Raw genomic sequence first — 22,976 nt, 5'->3', positions numbered from 1 at the left:
CTGCGATTTACGATATTATCGTGCTAATCAAAATCCATTATCTTGGGGCGGAACATTTGCCAAAAAATAGCAGATCTACAAGCTCGACGCGGTGTGAGCTTGTAGATCGGCTATTTTTTGGCAAAGACATTTGATAGAGGGTGAAAAAAAGAGTGTATCAAGTACGAATATTTTAAGTACCTTTTACCAATTATAGAGGGTTTAAGTGGTATCGGATATGCAGCTCTGCAAATAAAAGGTGAATTGATCCCAGTGCATGACAGAGGACGATATCACGATAAATGAAATCTCCATGATACGATTATCGTGAGTGTTTTTTATCCCAATAAACAATAATATCGCGTATCGTCCCATCCCTAATTACAACCCAAAATATGAGTGAAGTCCTTGTTGACCTTTGGTTCCTACTCATTTGCAGTATGAATCAATCAGTCGCCACGCTACTACCGTAGTCAACCAAAGCACTGTACAGTATACACCTAGCCTGGCTCGCGGACGTCAGAAAAAAATAATCACCTAATTTATCACAGAAAAAAGCAACTATCCTTTCAGCTTGGGCATCCCTGACTGGTAAAGTGCCCATTTTGTCTTTCTTGAGCAAAAACAATCATGGCGAATGTGTAATTAATGAGATTGTGAATTGACTGGCATTCTAAAGTGGGCAGAGACTAAACAAAGAGCAAGTTAAATAATCAACATTTAGAGAAACCAAACATTGTTTGATCGCATTTAGGTTTTCACTTGTGATTAAATTTTAACGGCCTCTCACACACCCAGGAAATGCTGAAACAGAATGTAAAACATACACTGTGCCTGATAATCACACTCAAGCCAAGCGACTCCATTAAATCACAATTAAAACACATTCAACGCATTCTTTTCGCACTTATCTCAGTTCTTACAATCAGTTATGAGGCCTGGCCTATAAACAAACTTAAGTGAATTAACTAATGAATTTGGAATAAATATTATCTCGTAACAATGTGCCCTCCACACACACACACACACACACGCACGCGCACACGCACACACACACACACACACACACACACACACACACACACACACACACACACACACACACACACACACACACACACACAGCGTGTTGTGGCAAACGAAACTAAGGTGATACAGTAGGCTAGGGCTGTCAAAATTAGTACATAATCGTCTAATCGCAATTATTTGAGGTAATCACAATTACTTTGCATAATCATCATAATCGTTTCCATGTTGAGAAATATTAATATAGTTATTCTAAGATCTAAAGCTCTAAGATCTAAAGCTCACAACGCGTCGCGATGCGACACGTTGTGAGCTTGTAGATCGGCTATTTCCACTATCAATGTTCTTTTTTAAGTATAAATATGTCAATAGTTTCTTTGTATATTTAAGTTATGTGTCATGATTGCATTGCCATGTGCAACTTCAAAGCCTAAAAGCCTAACAGAAATGTAATTGTCAACGACAAATACACAATTAAATCGTTATTAATCACAATTATTTGAGTGACAATTAATCGTCTTGTAAAATGTCATAATTGTGAAAGCCCTACAGTAGGCTTGTTTCAGACTCAAGTGCCGTTGAAACATCCCAAACACTTCTTCCATGAAGAGCTCCACCACCATCACCCCTACACCTAATTGGTAGCCATGGTTAATTTGCAAATTTTCCGTATCCCTTTTTGATGTTATGCAGCGTGTGAAACGCTTCACTAATTATCTAGGAAGTTTGGCAGGCGAGGCTTGTTGTTGTTAAGAGGACCGATGGCAAGCCTCACTCCGTCACTCGTCCCGGCAAAGGAGGAACTGTGCAAACTCACAGTGACAAACAGGGGCGTCGCACCACATTCTGGGCCCTGGGTAAAAGGATTCACTGCGGGGAGGGGGTTTAACCCATTTAGACTGAGAAGACATTATTTTGTGCTTTAACTATTGAAAAATAGCAGATATACAAGCTCACAGTGTGGCTTTTAGATCTGCTGCTTTTTTTTATCATCAAAGTTTGTGCAAGCCTTTGAATATTTCAAATCCTTCTAAGGTTTTTTGAAAAACCTATGTTTCTGTGTCAGTGGTGCTCAAACCTTTTCATGTGAAGGACCCCCAAAATCATATGTATTTGGCCACGGACCCCCATCTCAAAATATTCATATAATTTAGTTCCAGGTATCCCCCAGAAGCAACATCTGAGTTACTAATGTTCGCTTAAAAAAATACATATATTCAAAGATTTGCACACATTTTCACAACTTTCACAACTTTTCAAAAATAGCAGATCTACATGGCACTTGGTGCCGCGCTGTGAGCTTGTATATCTGCTATTTTTCAATAGCTAAAGTATACAATAATTCCAGGCCCCTCCACCTTGGGCCCTAGTAACTAGGCCCCCCCCCCCCCCCAAACTCCATCTTTTAACAGCTAGAAATGTTCAACAAAATAACAAAAATTGAGCTAAACGAAATGTCAGCACCGCTGCTCATTTTTCTTTCCTTTTCAAGTGTATTTATTCCACATTAAACACTCCACAAGTAGAGGAATGAAAAGAAGGGGGGAAAAAAGTCTCCCGAAAAACCAAAAGAGGCTTGAGTGGAGCTTTTGACAGGGAGATTGCAGAGGAGTTGGATGCCTGGCCAAGGTGAGAGTGGAGGGCTGCTCTAATCAAGCTAATTCCCTCCAAAACCCCCCAGAATGATGTCATCCAATGTTTGCTCATTAGGGATTCCTGGCATGGGGCCAAGACTAATTCTCATTCAGTCTTGAATGCAAATATGAGCTAGTTTTCTTTCTCTCTCTCTCACTCTCTCTCTCTCACTCACACATACACATACACATACACACACACACACACACACACACACACACACACACACACAAACTCTAACACACACGAGCACACACACACACGAGCACAAACACCGCTCTGACTTTTCATGGGAAAAATTGCACTAAGAACCGTGCAATGTGAATTAACCATGGAAAGGGGAGGGGGGGGGGGACTCTCATTGGAAGGCCTAATAAATTGATTACTTTTGTCATCCAGTCAGCCCACTAGTCGCTTTAGATGGGCCAGAGCTTGTTTCATCGACACGCCAAACGCCTGTCTCCCTCCTTTCTAGCTTTCCCACAAAGCTCAATTTTTCACCTAGGCTTTTTTATACAAAGCTTTCCGGCCCGTTTATTTTCTGACGCGTATCACTCACAAGCCGTTAGGCTTCTGAACTTCTCCCTGGCCTGTACTGTTGGTACTCTGACACCACAGCCGGTGGAATGCTTCTTAATATCATATGCACAACTACTGGACCAGACGCAGAGCCGGACGGCCAACTTGTCTCCTCTTCACCTATTCACCTTCTCCAGAACGGTCCTTCTCTCTCACAGCCCTAGTCTACACCTGGTCCCCACAACCTCTCAATTCAAACCCAGTATCAGTATAATAGCATATACAAGAAAGCACATGCACTATTGCCTTCAGTTACTTGAACTGTAACTTCATGTGTATACAGTCAGTACGCATGTATGGATGCGGCATCTTTGATATAAATGAGAATGTAAAGTCATTGGCATACAAAGCATACCACACTACCATACTATATATATATATATAGTTTCAGTCCTTAACCACTTACAAATCCTACATACTTTGCTGTCCGGGGTCACCCAGGGGTTTGTATTTATCCTCCTCCTTTTCCCTCTACGCACCAAATGCATTCGCCGAAGATAGCAAATCTACATGCAAACAACGAGTCGCATTGCAAGCTTGTAGATCTGCAATGTTTGCTCAAAGTTCTCCTATTATGATATTATCTAGAAAAGGGATACTAAGTTTCAAGCCATTAAAATGTTGGAGTTTACCACATGTCAAGGAAGCAATGTAGTCAAGATGAATGTTCAAATACTATTGTATTCTTCTGAAAGAAGAATAATTACTATTTTACAAGAATCAAATGTTGTTCTAAATTCACAATAAACTGAGTGGGACATGAACACCTATATACTATTCTGCCATGTGTGTTTGTCTCTATAGATAAACATTAACAGAAAAGATAAGGTGTAACCTTGGTACAAAATGTAAGCCTATTGACCCCACCTAATTGACCTCACATCCCCCTCCCCAGCTACTGTTCATTTCAGGCATACTTCACCGGCACGTAACCTGACGTACACAGGAGGACTAGCATGGGGCGTTCCCCCCTTGTAAGCGAGTACAGAGAGCTGCCGGCAGGGGTGTCGCACCAAATTCTGGGCCCTGGTGGGTGCAAGGATTCACTGCGGGCCCCCCATGAATGTTCTTCATAGGGGGAGGGTGTTTAACCCATTTAGACTGGGAACGCATTATTACGCATTATTTTGTGCTTTAACTATTGAAAAATAGCAGGTATGCAAGCTCACAGCGCACACTGCGAGCTTGTAGATCTGCTATTTTTTTTAATCGTGAAAAGTTAAATGCTTCAAGTGAAAATCAATAAACAAAGTTTAAAATCCTTCTTTGTTTTTTTGAATAACCTATGTTTCTATGTCAGTGGTGCTCAAACTTTTTCATGTCAAGGACCCCCAAAATGATATGTATTTGGCCATGGACCCCATATCAAAATATTTAGTTCCAGGGATCACCCAGCAAAATTTGAGTTATAAATGTTCGCTTAAAAAATACATAAATAGTTGCACACATTTTCACAAACTTTCAAAAATAGCAGATCAACAAGCTCGCAGCGCGGCACTCGGTGCCGTGCTGTGAGCTTGTAGATCTGCTATTTTTCAATAGCTAAAGTATTTTAAGGCCCCTCCACCTTGGGCCCTGGTAACTCAGTCCCACTCCCCCCCCCCCCCCTTGTGACGCCCGTGGCTGCCGGGTAGATGTGTAGTGTACACATACACAACAAGCTCTCCTTGGCTGGGTGCACTGCAGCGAGTCACTCCCTCTACCGACGGTAAGCGCGCTGCACATTTCAGGTGCCGTTCATCTGGCAGAGCTTTCAGAGGCATGCCTCCAGAGAAAGAAAACAAACCCTGATCTGCTTCCCCTGCAACCGGCTCCCTGTGAGCCAGCCAGCCAGCCAGCGGCCTTCCAGGAGGCTGCTGGGCCACTCTGGCCCATGGACCAGGCAGGATGTTTGGGTTAGAAAATGACTTTGCTGCTCCCTCGGCTCCTTTCTCTAATTGCCCCGAGGGTAATTACCTTGTCTCCTTTCCACTTAGGAAAAACCAAAAACCCACAGAATTATTATATTATGCAGAAAATGAAATTAGATTTCTTTTTTTTTTTCAAATATGCATATAATTTGTATCATAGTTATTATAATGTATTTTGAATTATAATCTATTAGTGGAGTTGATATGAATTGACTGTGAGTGTGGAAGGTGGAAAAGAATATAGCACTCAAAAGTATGCCGACAGCTGGTGGTCCAAGCAACTGACCATTACGTTTTCTTGTTTATCCAAGAGCACCAAAAATGACTGAGAAAACTACAGCAAAACAAAACAAAAAAATGTCAGCACTAACAAAACATTTCCTCAAGTAATCACAATTAAAAAACAACATCTGCAAAACAGCAATGGCCTGCATATGATCACATAGGACATTTCCCTTAAAGTAAAAAAAAAAAAAACTAAAAACAAACAAAATAACCGTCTCACCATCAATTTTAAAATAAATTGAGAATATGACGGGGTGAGTGCAGCAGGGGTCTGAGGGTGCCACCACTCTGCGTTGGCCAGGCCAGGGGGGACTGATAGATTGGTGGAGAGTGCAGATCCCCCCTTGGGTGCCATCCATTCAGGCTGCTCCGCTCCAACTAGCGCTATGAAACACACCCAGGAGCGCCGCAATTCAGGAAAAAGAGCAGAACACCAGTGGAGCTACTAGGACGATTTCTTCTTGTGCGGTATCGTCGAGAGAGTAGGGAGGATTTTTTTTTTCAGCGCGTGGATTCCCTCGGACTGTTACACACCACATCCATTCAACCAGGCGGAGGAAAAAAGAAGAGAAAAAAGAAAAGTCAAACCACCCAGTGTTTAGGGCGAAAAAAATCACCTGCTCTAATATGTACACGAGGGGCTCCTGGGGGACACTTGAGCCAGCCCATGAAGGAGCAATACGGTCTGCTACAGTTATTGTTGAACTCACATTTTCCTCCTTTTGAAGACATTAACATCAATGCGCGGTCCACAGGAAGACCCCCTCGCTATGGTAACGGCCCAGGCCGCCTGTGTGTTCCGGAGGGGGGAAGCTTATCGAGAAAGCATCTGTCAGAGAGAGAGGCCCTCGGATCACAGACCCGCCCAGCTGAGGCGCTCGCTCGCGCGCTGTCAAACTGTGGATAACTTAACCTTTTAATTTAATACTCCATCGCACAAGGATGCCGCTTGCCAAAAAGAACTGATCTACAAGCTAACGGCGCACCGCATCGCACCGCATCGCAACGCGTTGTCAGCTTGCAGATCGGTTCTTTTTGGCGAGCGACGCGGGCCATTCTTTAGGCTTTCATCCCGCCGCCCCCATCAACCGTGGGCGGCTGCTCTCTCCTCTCCCACTGGACCGTGCTTCAAACGGCACCGAGCCGCTGGACCAGCGCGCTCTGTGTGGTCCACCTTCCACTAAAAGCGCATCCCTGTGTGAACTCTTGTTTTACAGTAAGGCAGGCTGTCGAAAAAATTACAGTCTGCGTCATCATAATCTGAGTCATGTTCTGGATGCCTTGACCAGGAGGGAAAAACAACCCCTAGCATCCATGTACTGTTAGTAGGCCTGCTGGATGAGAAGCTGGAAGGCCTTCAGAGAAAGATTTAGAGCGAAAAACTGCGAATATGTCTGCTGTGAATCTTTTGATATTAACACTATGACCGTCTAGGCTATAGCTTGAGCTTGAATGAAAGTAAACACAGATGTGGAAAATATTATTCCAAAGTGTCTCATATGTTTTGATAGCTGTATGTCTAGGCTAACCTAAGACTCTCTTCTGTATACCTGACACTAGATTTGATTTGACCATTGGTCCATCTAGCTACTATATTCACCAGTCCATGAAGTCAGTCTAGTATGCAAATTGGCACGCTTTGCAAAGAGTGGGACAATGGGAACAGTGTGGCGAAGATGATGATAAATGAAGAGATTAGAATATGGCAGTGTGGTTATGGATAAAACAACATTATATATTTTCTCTAAGCATTGTGAACATGATTACTCTAATTGGGTCAGGAAAATACTTTTAATACATATTTATTTTTCCTTTCAACATTGACTATACTCTTGAGGATATTCTAAATAAAACCATACACCCAGTCAATACAGCTGAAGTCAGATTAGATTATAGCATGTCAAAGATTTGCAGAGATTTACCGAGGAGAAGCATTAAACATGACTTTGGCTCTCTTCCGCCATCTAGTCAGTCTAACCAAGTTACCATATTCATGAAAATGATTTGGATCAGATTGTGTACTGAGGGCAAAGCATTTTGATCCTCATTAAATACCTGTGCAGCAAATTGATGCCAAAATCAAGACCATACTTTTTGCTCGAATAGGCCTTGTATTTTTTCACAAACCATACACACAGATGTTTGACTCCAATCATGACTTTCATGAGAAATTAAAACCAGACAAATGTAGTACATACAGTATACCGTAGGTACAAGTTTTTTCTCTGAGTTCTCGTCAGGGTTGCAGCCCTGCACAAGAATGCATGAGAACTAGGGACAGTACCAGAAACCACAGACTGCTCTTTTCCATGACCCAACGACTTATTTCATATCTTTGTTCCAGTGCATAATTGCTCCTATTTCAAACACAATAAAGAGAATTGTTGCATATCTATCGCTGTCCTTTATGTGCACTTTCATGATTGTGACATTTGCGTCTGCTTTGATTTCACTGCAGGACTCTCCGCTTTCACAAGGATAATGAAAACAGTAAACACATTCCAAACAAGACCCTCTCTTCGCTTTTGTTTCTCATTATCATATTTTGCGTCTCCCTCTGCCAATGTCCTCCCTCCAGAAAAGCATGTCAGACTCTACCCAACTCCAGATTAGAAATTATTCTTAAGTGTCTATGAATCTGCGCTTCCCTAAATAAAGCTCTGTCCCGGGACATTCTTGTTTGGGCCACCAAGCCCGGGAAATTTCCTCCAGTAAGGACACAAATTGGCCCAAGAGCACAACAAATCACATTATGATTACTGCACTGGCCCCAATGCTGTTCATCTTGATAGAGTTAGCCCAAGGGGGTGCGGCAGCCTGTCTGTCTCTCTCTGCTATAGGGAGAGCTAAAAGGGAAGACAGAATTACAGCTTTTGGCCAGAGCTTACTGTAAAAAAAACCTGTGTTATAAGCTTCCAGGCAGCTCATCCAGAGAATCACAAGGCAGACGCACCGGCACACATGCTGCACACACATGCATGTTGAAGTGAGCGCTGCGCACACACACGCACACACAAACAGGCAAAGCGTACACGGACATGGACACACATATGGAAATTGCCATGTAATTCAGGGTTTTTAGGTTCGAAGTCCGATGTTTTTTTGTGTTGTTTTTGTTTTTTTGACAGTGCTTATTATGTTTATTTATATTTCAGCGCTTACAGCAGAAGCACGGCAGGGTTTGTAATTATCTGAACTCTTGAATCATGTATCAAATTTGGTTGAAATAACATGAGGTTTGACTTGGCCTTGACTTTTGGGAGATTTTCTAGGGAATGCAATGAAAACTATTAAACAACGGATCAGAAAGCGGTGAGCCTGAAAAATCACCATTAGCAGACCGTACAGTAGTACATGTCTACCACAGCTGCTGGACCATGTGACTCACCTACTACCACACTGTAAAATACTTCGGAGTTCATTTATCCATTTGTAACTCTGAGAGTACACAGATGGAACCAAATGCAGATACTCCCTTTACAGGATCCATTTGGTTTCATTTTGTACACCTCTCAGAGTTAAATTCACACTGGGGATTTTACCGTGTAACAGCAAGCACGGCTATATGCGAGGGCAGGAGGTTAAATACCCCCCCTATTGGGGTCTTTTCAACACTTTAACATGTCAATGTTGATGAAGAACAAGGCAGCAGAGGACAGGCAGAGGACATGCCAGTACCTTTAGTCATCTGACGGAGAACAAATACATAAATAAATCAAAAATAACTCTGACATGACAAGATTGGGGGGGGATGTTACCTTTTGGTCAGCAGACCATCTTCAGTGCTCTTATTCATAGAGTGGAAAATGAAGCCACAAGCTATTCTTTTTTTATCAATGTCTATTGTAACTTAATTCAGGAGGTTCATAAACACAGGGCTGGACTGGTCAACGCGTGAGTTCTCACACACACACACACACACACACACACACACACACACACACACACACACACACACACACACACACACACACACACACACACACACACACACACACACACACACACACACAAATATAGCCATTTTTCCTGGCAAGAAAACAAAACCCAGATGTCCATGGAAGACATGCGTACACACACACACAACATATTTGGCTTGGCTAATTGCATAATCTGGATAGATATGCATGCATGCAGTTATACTTACTGTATGCGAGTGAGCGCACACACACACACACACACACACACACACACACACACACACACACACACACACACACACACACACACACACACACACACACACACACACACACACACACACACACACACACACACACACACACACACACACACACACACACACACACACACACACACTCCTTAGTGTAGATTTGACTCCCATTGGTCCCATTTTTGTACACTCTTCTGAGTTAGATTAACACTGCGGATTTTAAAACGCGCTCACGCATAAGGTCCAGTCCAACAACTGTAAACTTTCAGTTTCTTACAAGGTCACTCTCTCTTTGCCCCTTGACTACTTAGCCTAAGTGCTCAATTAAGCATAGCTTGTTTAGCTGATTTCCTTCCCAGTTATATTATTGTTGCCATGTGCTGTACTATGTATGCCTTCACTTTTCTATTGCCATGGAATTTGTGAATGATCTCAGTGTTTGCTTTGCATCTGTCCTCTTCCTCATTTAGCATGAGGTCCTAAAAGTATCCTTTTTCCATTAGAGATTAGTATTACTGGAATGGTTATTGGTCAAATATAGTGGCTGCCGTGGGGCGGAGGTGGGGGTGGGTTGTTTAAAAAGGTCTGGCATTATGTTACATGTGATCTGTAGTCACGCAAACGTGTGAACACTAAAAGGTCTCATGTTATTGATGTGTACAGTAACCATGTATGCCCCCTACCGCTGCAGTCGCAGAGCAGTCACAGTGAACTTCCTGCGTTGCCCTGGTTTTAATAATTGCCCTTTCAGAACGAGGCGGCAATGATCCAGGGGAAAGCCTCCCATGTTGAACAATCATAATTATCCTCCTGATTCCGCTCTTACCATAACAGTATAATTATTGTTATTATTGCTCAACGACCTTACATACATGATGGATGTCTTGTGTGTGTGTATAGCTGCGCCTGAGCGAAGGGTTCAAAGGGACTGTAAGTGCACACGCGCGTTGGTGCGCGCGCCGGGAGCGCGCATGCGCGGCGGGTCTTGTGTGGCGTCCAGTCATGGAAGGGGTTTCAAGATCCCTCAGTGGGTTAACAATAGAGGGGTCTCCCACGCTTGGCTTTCTCCAGTCCCCCACTCTGCGAGTGAAGCGTTTCCATAAATCACGTCATTAAGATAACGTCGCGAGCGTAGCTGAGGGTCATACATCACAGTCCCTGACAAAGCCAGATCTCCTCCAAAGCCTTACCCTCGGCACAATCTGCTGATTAAGGTATTCCTGTGCACTGAAACAATCTTCAGTCAGTGCTAGAGCTGCAATTTTCATATCCTACCAGAGATTTGATCCCGGGTCTCCAATGTGGGAGAGCAAAATTCTACTGCTTCTTGGATGGAATCTTCCTGGTGTCATGACTACATTTCTCAATGGAAAAGTAGGGAAACCAACATCATGCAGATGTGCTAGTTATAGTAGGCCTATTGTGTCTTAAAAATATAACACCTATTGGTTAATTAACATTTATAAAGTTATTAAAAGTTCCGGAATGCAACCTTTATGTAACTGTGAGTGTACAAATAGATACATTAACCCAGAGGATTTGACTTTGTATGGTTGTTATTAAACATTGCCTAATGCTGTTTGTTTGTAGCACAGGAAGACGGCCAAATATAGTACGAGATTGCAGACTAATTAAGTATAGTTAGAGTAAAGCATGATTTGAGGTAAACATGTGTAGCATATAAACTTAAGCTAAATAAGTCTTCGAATGCCCACTGGTCCCTATAACAATGATCTATTTTCCTCTTCTATAAGTGGTACTCACCATAGGCATTTTTTTTTATTGGGCCTTACCTGCCTCAGTATAAGATTAATTTCAGCCATGAGAGCAATTTAAAGCCTATTAAAATATGTCAACCCGTAACCAGTGCGATGCCACAAATAGTACCCCAAACCATCCATTAATTTGCCATGATCGCCGTTTTAGTAGCCTATGTGTCTACCTGTTGGATGTATCAATCTATTTAGGGAAGTATGGCATCCTGTGCTACATAAATTACCTTTTCACTTCATGCCTGGTCACAGTCCACTGATTCCCTTTGACATTGTGATCCTTCACATTTCCTGAGAACGGTAATTAGCTGAAGGAGATAATAAATCTTGTTTTGTTTTGTTTTGTTTATTTTTTCAAACATTTGCTGTTGAGATCTATTTTCGCCTGCTCCAAATTAAATGAGGGAGCAGGGGACAGCTACACTTCTAGCATGCAATTTCTTCAAACAGAACAAGAACAGAACAAACTCTTTTCCAAATCAATGTAATATATTACATCTGTTCTATAAAAAAATCTATGCCACCACTCAGAAGAAGAAAATAAAAACAAAACAGAACAAATCCATGTTCATTTATACATCGGACAGATTAACTCATTTGTACAATGTCAGAGTTAAATTGACAATGAGGATTTTACCGTGGCGTGCCATGCACCCATGAGCTTCTAATAATCAATGCAATTTCCTTGACTGCTTGAAAATCTGTCAGGACAGCCGGGATGGCAGATGCTTTGCCTGGTTTTAAAGGAGACACGTATGGGGAGAGAGAAGCATCGACAACCAAATACAGATGTGTCCGGTTAAGTAGCCATCCTTCAGCACTAGCATGCTTCATTTTAACCAAGCCATCCACAAACCCCACGGACATCTGTCTGTCAAAAATGTAAATGACTCCTCTGAGCCAAAGCACACATTAAATATGAGGGATGTGCCTTCGCCTGCCCTCCCAGACTGAGACACACAGTCTGGCAGGGTGTGTGTGCGCGTGTGTGTGTGTGTGTGTGTGCGTGTGCGTGCCTGTGTGTGTGTGTGGGCGGGCGTGTACGTGTGTGAGTGTGTGTCTGCGTGTGTGAGATACGTGTGTGTGTGTGTGTGTGTGTGTGTGTGTGTGTGTGTGTGTGACTGTGCATGCGTGCGTACATGCATGCCTGCGTGTGTGTGTATGTGAGACGTATGTGTGAGTGTGTGAGTACGTCTATGTGAGAGACGTGTGTGTGTTTGAGAGAGAGAGAGTGAGAGAGAGTGCGTGTGTGTCTGTGAGTGCGTGCGTGTCTGAGACGTGTGTGTGTGTAGGGGGTGGGGGCTGCTTGCGAGGATGGGAGAGGCGGGGGGGGGGGGGGGGGGGTCTGATTTAGAGAGACGTCGGCAAAGCCCCCCCCCCCCCCCCCCCCCCCCCCCCGTCCAAAATCAACATTACTTCAAACATGAGGTCATCTAAACATCTGTCTACAACATGTCCGCCGGGAGTTCAATCAAAGCCCCGCTAAAACATGTACAATTGTTTCTGGAAATAAATATTAGGCCTAATTCGGCTCTGATTGTGGCAGCCAATCGAAGCTGGGAGAGGAAACAGTCGTTTGTAACGGGCATCTCGGTCAGTGAATAATCTTCGCGAAGTTCCCCCCGCTTTGTTTGACTTTTATTTATTTGATTTTCTCTCGCTCTTTACTTCCTTCACTTCATTTAGGCTAAGTGGCTTTATTTGTTCTATCCCGCCTAATCTTAGACTCACTGTTTAAAACCAATTAAATCAAGAGAGTCGGAGTGTAATTTGAATGAAGTTCTGACAGTGCGACACAGAGAACCCAATCATACTCTACGCCGTCTGTCTCTTGTCGTCACACTCCATTTGCTGACCGAGGTATCAATTTACTCAAAGAATTGAAAAACAGGATATTTGGTTAGGAATGACGAAAAGCTACACATTCAAGCAATTTACAATGCAAATGGAGTAACATTAATGGATATTTAAGCATGAATTCATATATTTTGATTCTGATTGTTTACATATTTTGAATTTAATAATTGGTTTATTTATAAAATAAACGCTGTTTAGAATTGATATTTTCCAGTATTTGACATTAAATATATTTCTCATATCCCACAACATAGCCTATACATTCTATATATTGTTATTATTTGAATTACAAAAAGGAACAATATCCTGACACTTTCTACTAATTAGCATGCAAGAGGCAGTGCTGACAATTCAGCTGATTAGCATAAAGACAAACAGTAAGCCACTGCTTCCCCCTTGTGGTGCAAACATGGAAATTATATGAAACTCAAGGGCTACAAAAATGGACTACATTATTCCCTTGTGTTTTAAGCATCACCTTCAAAACACTGTACAACTAATTGTATCAAATCAAATTTAAAGACAACCCCACACACACACACACACACACACACACACACACACACACACACACACACACACACACACACACACACACACACACACACACACACACACACACACACACACACACACACACACACACACACACACACACACACACACACACACACACACACGAGAAACAGTGACCACAATCAAATCAAACTTGCATAATCAACAGGTGATTTTACACTCTGCTCTGGCACTCAGCGTGTTGCAGACTTGCAGTGGAACTGAAAGTCTGAAACATACCAGTCTTGTGACTGTAAACCCTCATCAAACAAGAGAAAAAATAGTGACTAACCGACAATCCTCACAGAAGGAGGTGGAGCTGAGGCGGTTGCACTGGTCTCTCCAACGGTAAAAAATAAACTGCAGCCTGTCCAGACAGCCAGAATATGCCCCCCCCCCCCCCCCCCCCCAACGAACCCTCAAAATCTGTGACCGGGTCACACATAAATTAACACTGGTCTCCCTCCATCCTTGTTAACACTGAATCAAGAAAGACACACAACAATAACAACACCCCAGAGACAACTTGGATCTGGAGAGGACTGGCTGAGGCCGAGTGCAGGTGAGGGGAAACACTGAGGTCATTCTACTGAGGGGCAAAGTATTTTATGTTTTTTTTTCCTTTTTCAAGATGTTCTGCTCTGTGCCTAGGGCTGTCACGATTATGAAATTTTTACATGACGATCATGTCACTCAAAAAATTGCGATTAACGATTTAATTGTGTTTTTGTCGTTGACAATTACATTTCTGTTTGGCTTTTAGGCTTTGAAGTTGCACATGGCAGATATGACAGATAACCTAAATATACAAAGAAATGACAGACAAATTTGACAACTTTATATTTTGAAAAGAACATAGTGGAAATAGCCGATCTACAAGCTCACAATGCGATTAATAATACGATTATGACAAAATATTGTGACAGGCCTATCTGTGCCTGTTGAGTAACTGACATGGGGTGCAGCCACCAGGTTACATCCCGGGTGAGGATAGGCACAAGCCCCCTCAGGTAGTGGTAGGTGGATCGTGCATGGGGCTTGGTTAGGCGGTGGTGGGTGGATAAGTGCATGGGGCTTGGGTAGGTTGTGGTGGGAGGATCGGTGCATTAGCGGAGTAGGCGTTAGTGGGTGGATTGGTGCATGGAGCTAGGGTAATGTCGTGAAATTCTGTATCATCAACTAGTAATTGTTGACTTGACACAGAGTCTGAGACACTTCACTTATTGCGACCGGAGATCGCAGTGGAGATCGCAGTTTACTATGAAAACCGGCACATCCTGTCCTTCAGTCAGTCCATCATCTATCTGGCTAGCCATCGTCAAAGTAAAGGTTGATCCTTTTCACTTGACTGGAGCTCAGTTGTAACTCGAGCTCAGTTAGGCTGTTCTTGAGAGACTAGTCCATCATTAACGCCTCAATGTTCTGACATCACATTGTTGTCAAGACTGCTGACTATCATCACCTGGATATCCATGCCCATATATGGTCATCAATAATATGCCCATATCTGGGAATGCCCATATATTAAGCCCATATAATATATAAGCTCCACATATGGCCAAGACAGAATTAATTTCACCTGGATCTCCATAGGCCTATATGAAGATCACAACACTGACCTCATCAAACCCTGGATATCCATACATGAAGACGGCTGGATCGTCATCTAGATCTCCATATAGGGAGCTGGTCAATACCTCTACATCTAACGTCATGGATTCCATAATATGGATATAGCTGTCCTGTTCTGACATCACAGTGATGACTCGGCCAGCTCAGCAGAAGGGTATACATGCCAAAGCACCCATATGCACTCGCCAATGTGCACGCACCCATGTGTGCGACCTCATCCTTTAAGGCAAGGTCGCTTCTCGCCCTTAGGGCGTCTTACTGGTAAGATAGCATTTTGTTATATAAGGTCATGGGAGAAATACATTAAACATTCAAGGTTTGCAGTTATCTGGGGGAAAGCTGGGAGATAGCCTAGTTACTGTATACACAAACATAAGGGGTGCTTGTGTCACAGGACCACAGTGTACTCTAGTCTAGGGCACCGTTTTCCAAAAAGTGGGTCGAGGACCCATTTGTGGGTCACAGACACATTTTTATGGGTCCCTTAATTTTTTGTTTCCTACATTTTACCAAACTTTTTCTAAAAACATTCCCCCAGAAGCAAAGATATAATGGTTTTTCGAAGTAATTTCATTAATAAAATAAAAATCTAAGACATTAAATAAATTAGAAAACAAATGTTTAAGAAGTAGTGAAAATAGCCGATCTACATTTCGTGCCACGTTGTGAGCTTGTAGATCGCCTGTTTTCAATAGTTTTGGTCCTAAAAAAAGAGAAGAAAAAAAAGAAAGAAAAAAGTTGGGGAACCACTGCTCTAGGCCCTTGGGAATGGTGGTGGATTGGTGTGATGTGATCCATTTCTTTGAAAGGACATACTGTAAGGATTCATCTTCACTAACGGGTGGGAGCACAGTGGCATAATAGTACATACATACATACAATGCAGGCAAAACCCAGAAAAACAGGCAGCATTGCCAGACACACAAAACTCATTCCTATTACAATTACAGGAAGAGAACAGTTCTGAATGAGGATGAAAATGTATAAACTGTTTAAGTTACTTGCTTGTTTATGTCAATGGCTTCATCTCAGAGCAGTATCAAATGAATCATTCCCGGTCCATTTCAGTGTTGCATTAAACAATGAACCAAGATACAGTGTGCTTACCACAATAACACATTTGTTATGTCTTTGTTGTTGTCTGCTAGCCATTCTGTCTCAAACAATTACAATGTTGCCTTTCCCACTCAAATATGACACATTCACTTATAGTAACTACAACCCAGATCCTGTATTTCAATAACCGTAGACTTATATGTGCGGCACCCTGAATAAATCATGATACTCTGACAGTTTAGTGTTTCTGAAGGCTTCTGCAATGGTCTATAAATAATAATATTGTTGTACTGTACAAAACGATATCCTGTCTCTAGGTCATCATTATATATATATATATATATATATATATATATATATATATAATATTCTACTGTACATCAAAACAAAGCTTGTTTGAATGGAATCACTCAAATAGACACCATGATGTCATAACGTTATTCTCCAACTCATCATTAGTAGAACTGCTCCGCTTTCGTCTTTTTGTGACATCAAAGATTACAGCCTTGTGTGTAGTACTAAAAAGGAAAGGCTTTTATAACATATGTGCTGTCATAAAAGAAATACATAACAAGTGATGTTACTAATGTTCAATCCCATTGTTTTTTAACTGTCAAAGTTAATGGGAAGATCATGTTTGTATTCTGTTATTAGATTATCATTTAATTATGTACTTTTTGGCCAGTTTTTCAAGTGCATGAATCATTTGGCATTCACACTTTAACATGTGTACGTTCATCTCTAGACCCTGACAACATCGTTTTATGTACAGTAATGTAAATGTATTGTAGATGAATATGCCAGGATGTGATTGTACAGGGTGTGATTGTACAGAACTATAGCTATAAGGAAGCTATAAACGGAATAATTCATAATTATGAGACAAGAAAAATCATGACTGTGATGTGTAATATATAATAATTACATGCAATACAATTATGAGTTGAGTCGTAATTGAGACTTTACCACACTATGGTATAACTTTGTCTAGTTCTTTTTAAACGCACTGCGTACATGCTTTTTTCAGCATGGATGGTGTCAATGTGATGTCATACAGTAGTTACACAGGCAGATGGAAGGACCCAAATAGCTTCATGCTCAATGGCAAAGGAAATAGTACTTATCGTGTACTAGATGGCTCTTTTTCAGCTGGCCTAGGGATTCAAACCAACAACCTTCCAGACAGACAAGCCAGTTTCTCTAACTTGAAAGCCCCATAGACTATTTATGATATATTATTTATGATTTATTGTACAATACAAGGCTCTGGAAAATTTTGCTAATTGCTTTTAAATAAATAGAATGCCAACTTTAGCAAATAAAGCTTGCTTTACATCTGGAGGAAACAAAGTCCAAAACAAAAAACTCATTGTCTTGCCTGCATAGTCTAAATAAAATTTTCAAGGTAATTCAGACTACAGACAGACAAAGACAGGCAGACAAATTCAGTCATAGCAGTACCACAGTAGCCATGAAACACAGAATAAACAAGTGTGCGTGTGTGTGCGAGAGAGAGAGAGAGAGAGAGAGAGAGAGAGAGAGAGAGAGAGAGAGAGAGAGAGAGAGAGAGAGAGAGAGAGAGAGAGAGAGTGCGTGCGTGCGTGCGTGTGTTTTAACCAGCTACACAGTGGCAGAATGGATAAGTATGTACAGTCCATCTACAGTGGATATAACGGGGAATATACAATCTACGCACAGTAAAACGTTACAGCAGTTAGCCTAAGCAGGCCTCTAATTATGATACCAGTGACCATTGTACATCCCACTAGTCTAAGAGCAAAAAATGCCAGAGTCATGAGTAGGAGTCATTAATCCAAGGACAGAACAGACCGCACGGTGGTTTGGTTATGTAGCTCAATACATTGATAATTGATGAATGTTTGTCTTATAACCACAATATCTGGTTAAGAAACTAAAAGCAGTGGGTTTCTATTTGGGGAACAAGTTGTGCTTTTCTTCTGAGGCAAAAAAATACTTAACTAGTATTAGATTATGGTGAGGTTTTATGTAGGAATGCCTGTTCCACCTCACTACATGCTCATGCTGGACACTTAGATTAAGATGTATTACAGGTTATAGATCACTTTCCCATCATTGCACTCTGTATGCTAAAGTCACAGGACTATTCATATGCCTCAGTACCCAACACTCGCACTGAGTTTGGGGAAATGGCCTTCGTGTACTCTGCTCCCTCTTCCTGGAATGGACTTCAATAAACTCTGAAACGGCAGGCTGTTATGACCATATCTGCTAAAGTTATAGACATGCTAATGTCTATAATAAACCTTCTCTCGCAATCCCTATCAATTGTTTTTGAGCGGTGCACCGCTCCTATTTTCGTGTCTGTGTGTTGTCTTTAAGCTAACCAGGTCTTGCTTGAAAAAGAAATCATAAGTAAATTAAAGTTAATTCAAATAAATGTCTTTATGATATAATATTTTCATATAGCGTCGCTGGTATGTTCCATAATGTGAGATTCAATAACACTGTTTTTGTGCAAATGTTTATTAATATGTAATGTAACTGACTGGTTGATTGACTGGTTTATTGATAGATACCTTTTTGCAATGAACATATTTTCAGACAGACACTAGGCATATACCGTAGATTTAGTTGAGAACAGTGTTAAAGTGATATAATTACATTTACACACTAGATATTAATTTCATTTATTTCTCACCATTCTACCATATATGGCCTTACCACATGTATGCAGTTGCATGCTTTTCAGAAAATCATGTTTGTGTTAAATTATTACTAAATAGCTATAGTCTATCTGGTGGGCTCATGAAAACTAGTCATAATGTTTACTTAATTAACTCTTCATCACTTAATTACAATTCAGTAAATATTTAAGCCCAGCTCTGGTTTAGAATAGCATTTATTGTGCAACTGAGGGATGGAGGATGTTTCTCTCTCGTCTCACACGTGTTTTCTCCACCCTCCCCCTCTCTGCAAACAGGAGTTGACTTGAGTGGACTCTGTGCAGTGCAGTCAGGTTCAACACTTGATATACAGTATACTAGTAAGACGCCTCAGGGCGACATGCGACCTCACGCCAATTCTTGGCCACCTGACCAGTGATGTATATCGGACCAGTTACTCATATAAAGAGACCCCTGCCCTGGTACCCATATATAGAGATCCATGTACTGCATATGGAGAGATGCTGTGAGAGCCCAAACATGCTTACTCAGTTATTTGTTATGTGAAAGTCCTATGACATCTATGACATCTGACATCATACCCTTTTATGCCCATACATGGAGATCCCTGTCTGTAGTCGAACCAGCCACACATATACAGTATAGGCTGTCTTGGCCATATATGGATTCTGTTAGTGTGGTATGTGGCTGATGTGGCCTCCATATATGGGCATTCCCATATGAAGTCCTGTTAGATATGGGCTTAATATTGATGACATCGGGGAACTCCATATATGGTGGTTGTAAAATGGTTCTATATGCTCCTGTAGAACCCCCGAGTATGTATGCAATCACTCTAGTTTTAGTAAAAACACGTTTTAATCAAGATCGCACAGAGAAGAACTGCATTTCCCATACTGCTAAACATGTACATCCCGTGAAATCGACGTTGTGATTGGTCTAGCTCCTTCTTCTTTCACATATCTTGCGGTTACCGCGGAAGTAGCTACTGCCCCCTGTCTTCCCGGCGGATTATTGCACTTCAGCAGAACTCCGTGAGCGATCGTCTTTCTTTTACAAATAATGATGCACTATGTTAAGGATGACGATAAGAGCGTCCACAGAGATGACAATCACTACATTTCAGGCCATATGCTGGCCTGGATAACTAAACTGAGCGTGATTTAAGGGCTATATTTCAGGAAACAAGTGTCATTCGCAATGCATTCTGGGAGTGTAGTTTCCGCAATTTTAAAAATAATGATGTACACAGTCTTGTACCCTGACCTTTTTTTCAGCTTTCTAATTAATCTTTGCATTCAAAAAAATGTGAATATTGACATGATTCCTCTCCAGCCGAGGTGGCTTTGTCCAAGGCTTAAAAACGTTTAAATAAATACTTTATGAAATGTCTATGGAAGAAATGAATGCGGAAAACGCTTCCGACACCAGAGTGAGGACGGGGTGGGGCTTCAACTGCGATGCTCTATATGATGTCAGAACGGCAAACCCATTCTGATCACAGTGATATAAGAGCATGATGTCAGAGCGACAAACCCATAGAACCACAGTGTCAGGTGTGACAGACAGACATAGATACACGCATACGGACAAGCTGTGACCGTTCACATACTAATCTGCGACCTACGATCGCGGACGCTCTCCCATAGCCAGACAGCAGGAACACTCCATAAAAGCCTCTGTCCTGTAGGAGGCTGATTTTTGCAAAACACATTTCTTGATATTACTCCTACGGATTTTATCTAAACATCATGCAAATCTGTACACATTATCTCTATAGTCATGTGATCAACACGGAGCTGTCCAACTTCATAATCCATCCTGATTGGCTAAGATTGACATCTAAAGTCTGCAGGAGGGGCTTGTTTTGAACAAATGCCTCAAATCATAAAAAGCGAAGTCTGATTGCCGTGAAACGTTGCACACACATTTCCCATTAGGCCGACCCTGAGGAACACATGCCACCCTTTTCACATTGTCATGTTATAGTGCCACCAGGAGGCCAATTTTAGATTTTACTCCAACAGATTTTGTCCAAACATCAAGCAAATCAGTACACAATTATCTCTAGTCATGTGATCAAGACGGACCTGTCTGATTTTTCAAATTCCATCCTGATTTTTGAACATTGCTGGTCCACAATAACATAGCTGACCTGGTGGAGACCTGTGCTCCCAAGAGCACCCTTTCTCGATCTTGATATTACATACACAGTGACATACCAGCGACCCTGTGTACTTGGCAGTTGTGGTGGTCACTTCGACCCAGAGTGAATTTGGGGGCTCCAGGAATAGCCTGGCTCAGGGCAACTGGGTGCTGGACGACACATTTCTGTGGACGACGTTATTCTATTATAATAAGTCATATCAGTTGTGAGACCATAATAAATAAGTAGAGCACAGATTATCTCCAATAGTATGTAGTCTGCAATACCTCTGTCGACCGTTAAGGGAGAGGCGCTGTTGCGCAGGCCAGGTACACTTGCATGCACGCACGCACGCACGCACGTGCGCACACACACACACACAGCCTCCACCGCTCAATTCACACAGGTGTGATTTTTTATGTTGTAAACCTCTAACCAAGAATCTGAATAAAAGGCTCTCAAAGTTTGTCAGGTTTTTCCACACTACTGTCTGACAGTCAGGTAAGGGGTGTGAACAATGGCTTCTAAACTCCACCCCTAACTATGGTAAACTATTAGCTGACACATGAGAACAATAGACACACATTAGCCAACAGAAACACAGTCTGTAAAGTTTTGTTTTGACATGTCCACCACTGTCTCCATCTCTCCACCGCCAGAAGGGGTACAAAATGTGATAATATCCATAATTATTCTGTTAATTTACAGGACTTCACAATTGCCTACTTGTTTGCAGTGGTGTAAAGTACATTTACTTAAGTACAATTTTGAGGTATTTGTACTTTACTTGAGTATTTACAATACTTTTACTTCTACTCCACTACATCTCAGATCCAAATATTGTATGTTTACTCCACTGCATTTATTTGAAAACGTTAGTTACTTTGTAGATTTAGATAAGTATTACAAAACATACGTTACCACCTCAGCCCCATATATATATCAAGCTCACAATCAGTCGTATTTTTATTCTTGACTTTCACTTGTGACAGATCATTTTTATATTGCAGTATTGATACTTTTACTTAAACAATTTTGAGTACTTTTCCACCACTACTTGTTTGCCCTTTCGCTGGACAGGGGCACAGGGGAAAGCGGAACCAAACGTTGCGGGAATGTTTTCTGAAGGTTCCATAATACAGACACATTCCGGTAGGGAGCGAGCAGCGAGGATGATCATTTATATGTTCAGGTTCAATTAACCGCCGCGATTGTTCACAAACGCGTGTTTCTGAACTTACATCAGAGACATAACATTGTTGTCATATTTTCATTGTTGTCAACGTGGGGGTAGATTACGAAACTGACTACAGGCTGCTGTTGGCTACTAAGTTAGCAGCAAAGACAGACAGAAATTACATTGCGTAATTTTTCAATAACACTTGTTACAAACGAACGGATTATAAGAAAAAGAAACCTACCTGCGGATCCGCCGGCAATGATCTGATGAGATGCTTCCCGTAGTAAACCTCTGGGCTTTTTGGTTGTCATGTTGAACTTTCCAATGAGTTGCCTCCTGTCCTTTCCTGTAACAAACGTTCAAAACTTCAAAACATTGGAACTGCAAATAATTTGTACTCGTGTAGTTCATATTAAAGCGCTGTCTCTCGAGGAATAATTAAACCCACCCTGTGTTTCTTTGAATCAATGTGAAAGTGAGGTCGAGTGTGTGTCTTCTTTCTTGTGTCACTATTTTAGGCTACT

General features: G+C 41.7%; 1 protein-coding gene across 1 annotated transcript in view; it reads right to left on the bottom strand.

Moving 5' to 3' along the window:
- Nucleotides 1–22,976, bottom strand: part of slc25a21 (solute carrier family 25 member 21) — a 132,687-nt gene extending 109,711 nt beyond the window's left edge. The window contains exons 1-2 of the mRNA XM_080750583.1: nucleotides 22,901–22,976; nucleotides 22,694–22,798 (exon numbers count right to left, since the gene is read on the bottom strand). Of these exons, the coding sequence (XP_080606709.1) occupies nucleotides 22,694–22,763 (70 nt within the window). The 5' untranslated portion in view covers nucleotides 22,764–22,798; nucleotides 22,901–22,976. The remainder of the gene's footprint in view (nucleotides 1–22,693; nucleotides 22,799–22,900) is intronic.

This window comes from Nannobrachium achirus, assembly GCF_963921795.1.
Source record: "Nannobrachium achirus genome assembly, chromosome: 20".
Taxonomy (NCBI): domain Eukaryota; kingdom Metazoa; phylum Chordata; class Actinopteri; order Myctophiformes; family Myctophidae; genus Nannobrachium; species Nannobrachium achirus.
The sequence above is the reverse complement of the archived record's forward strand: the minus strand, read 5'-3'. Positions and strand labels throughout refer to the sequence as shown.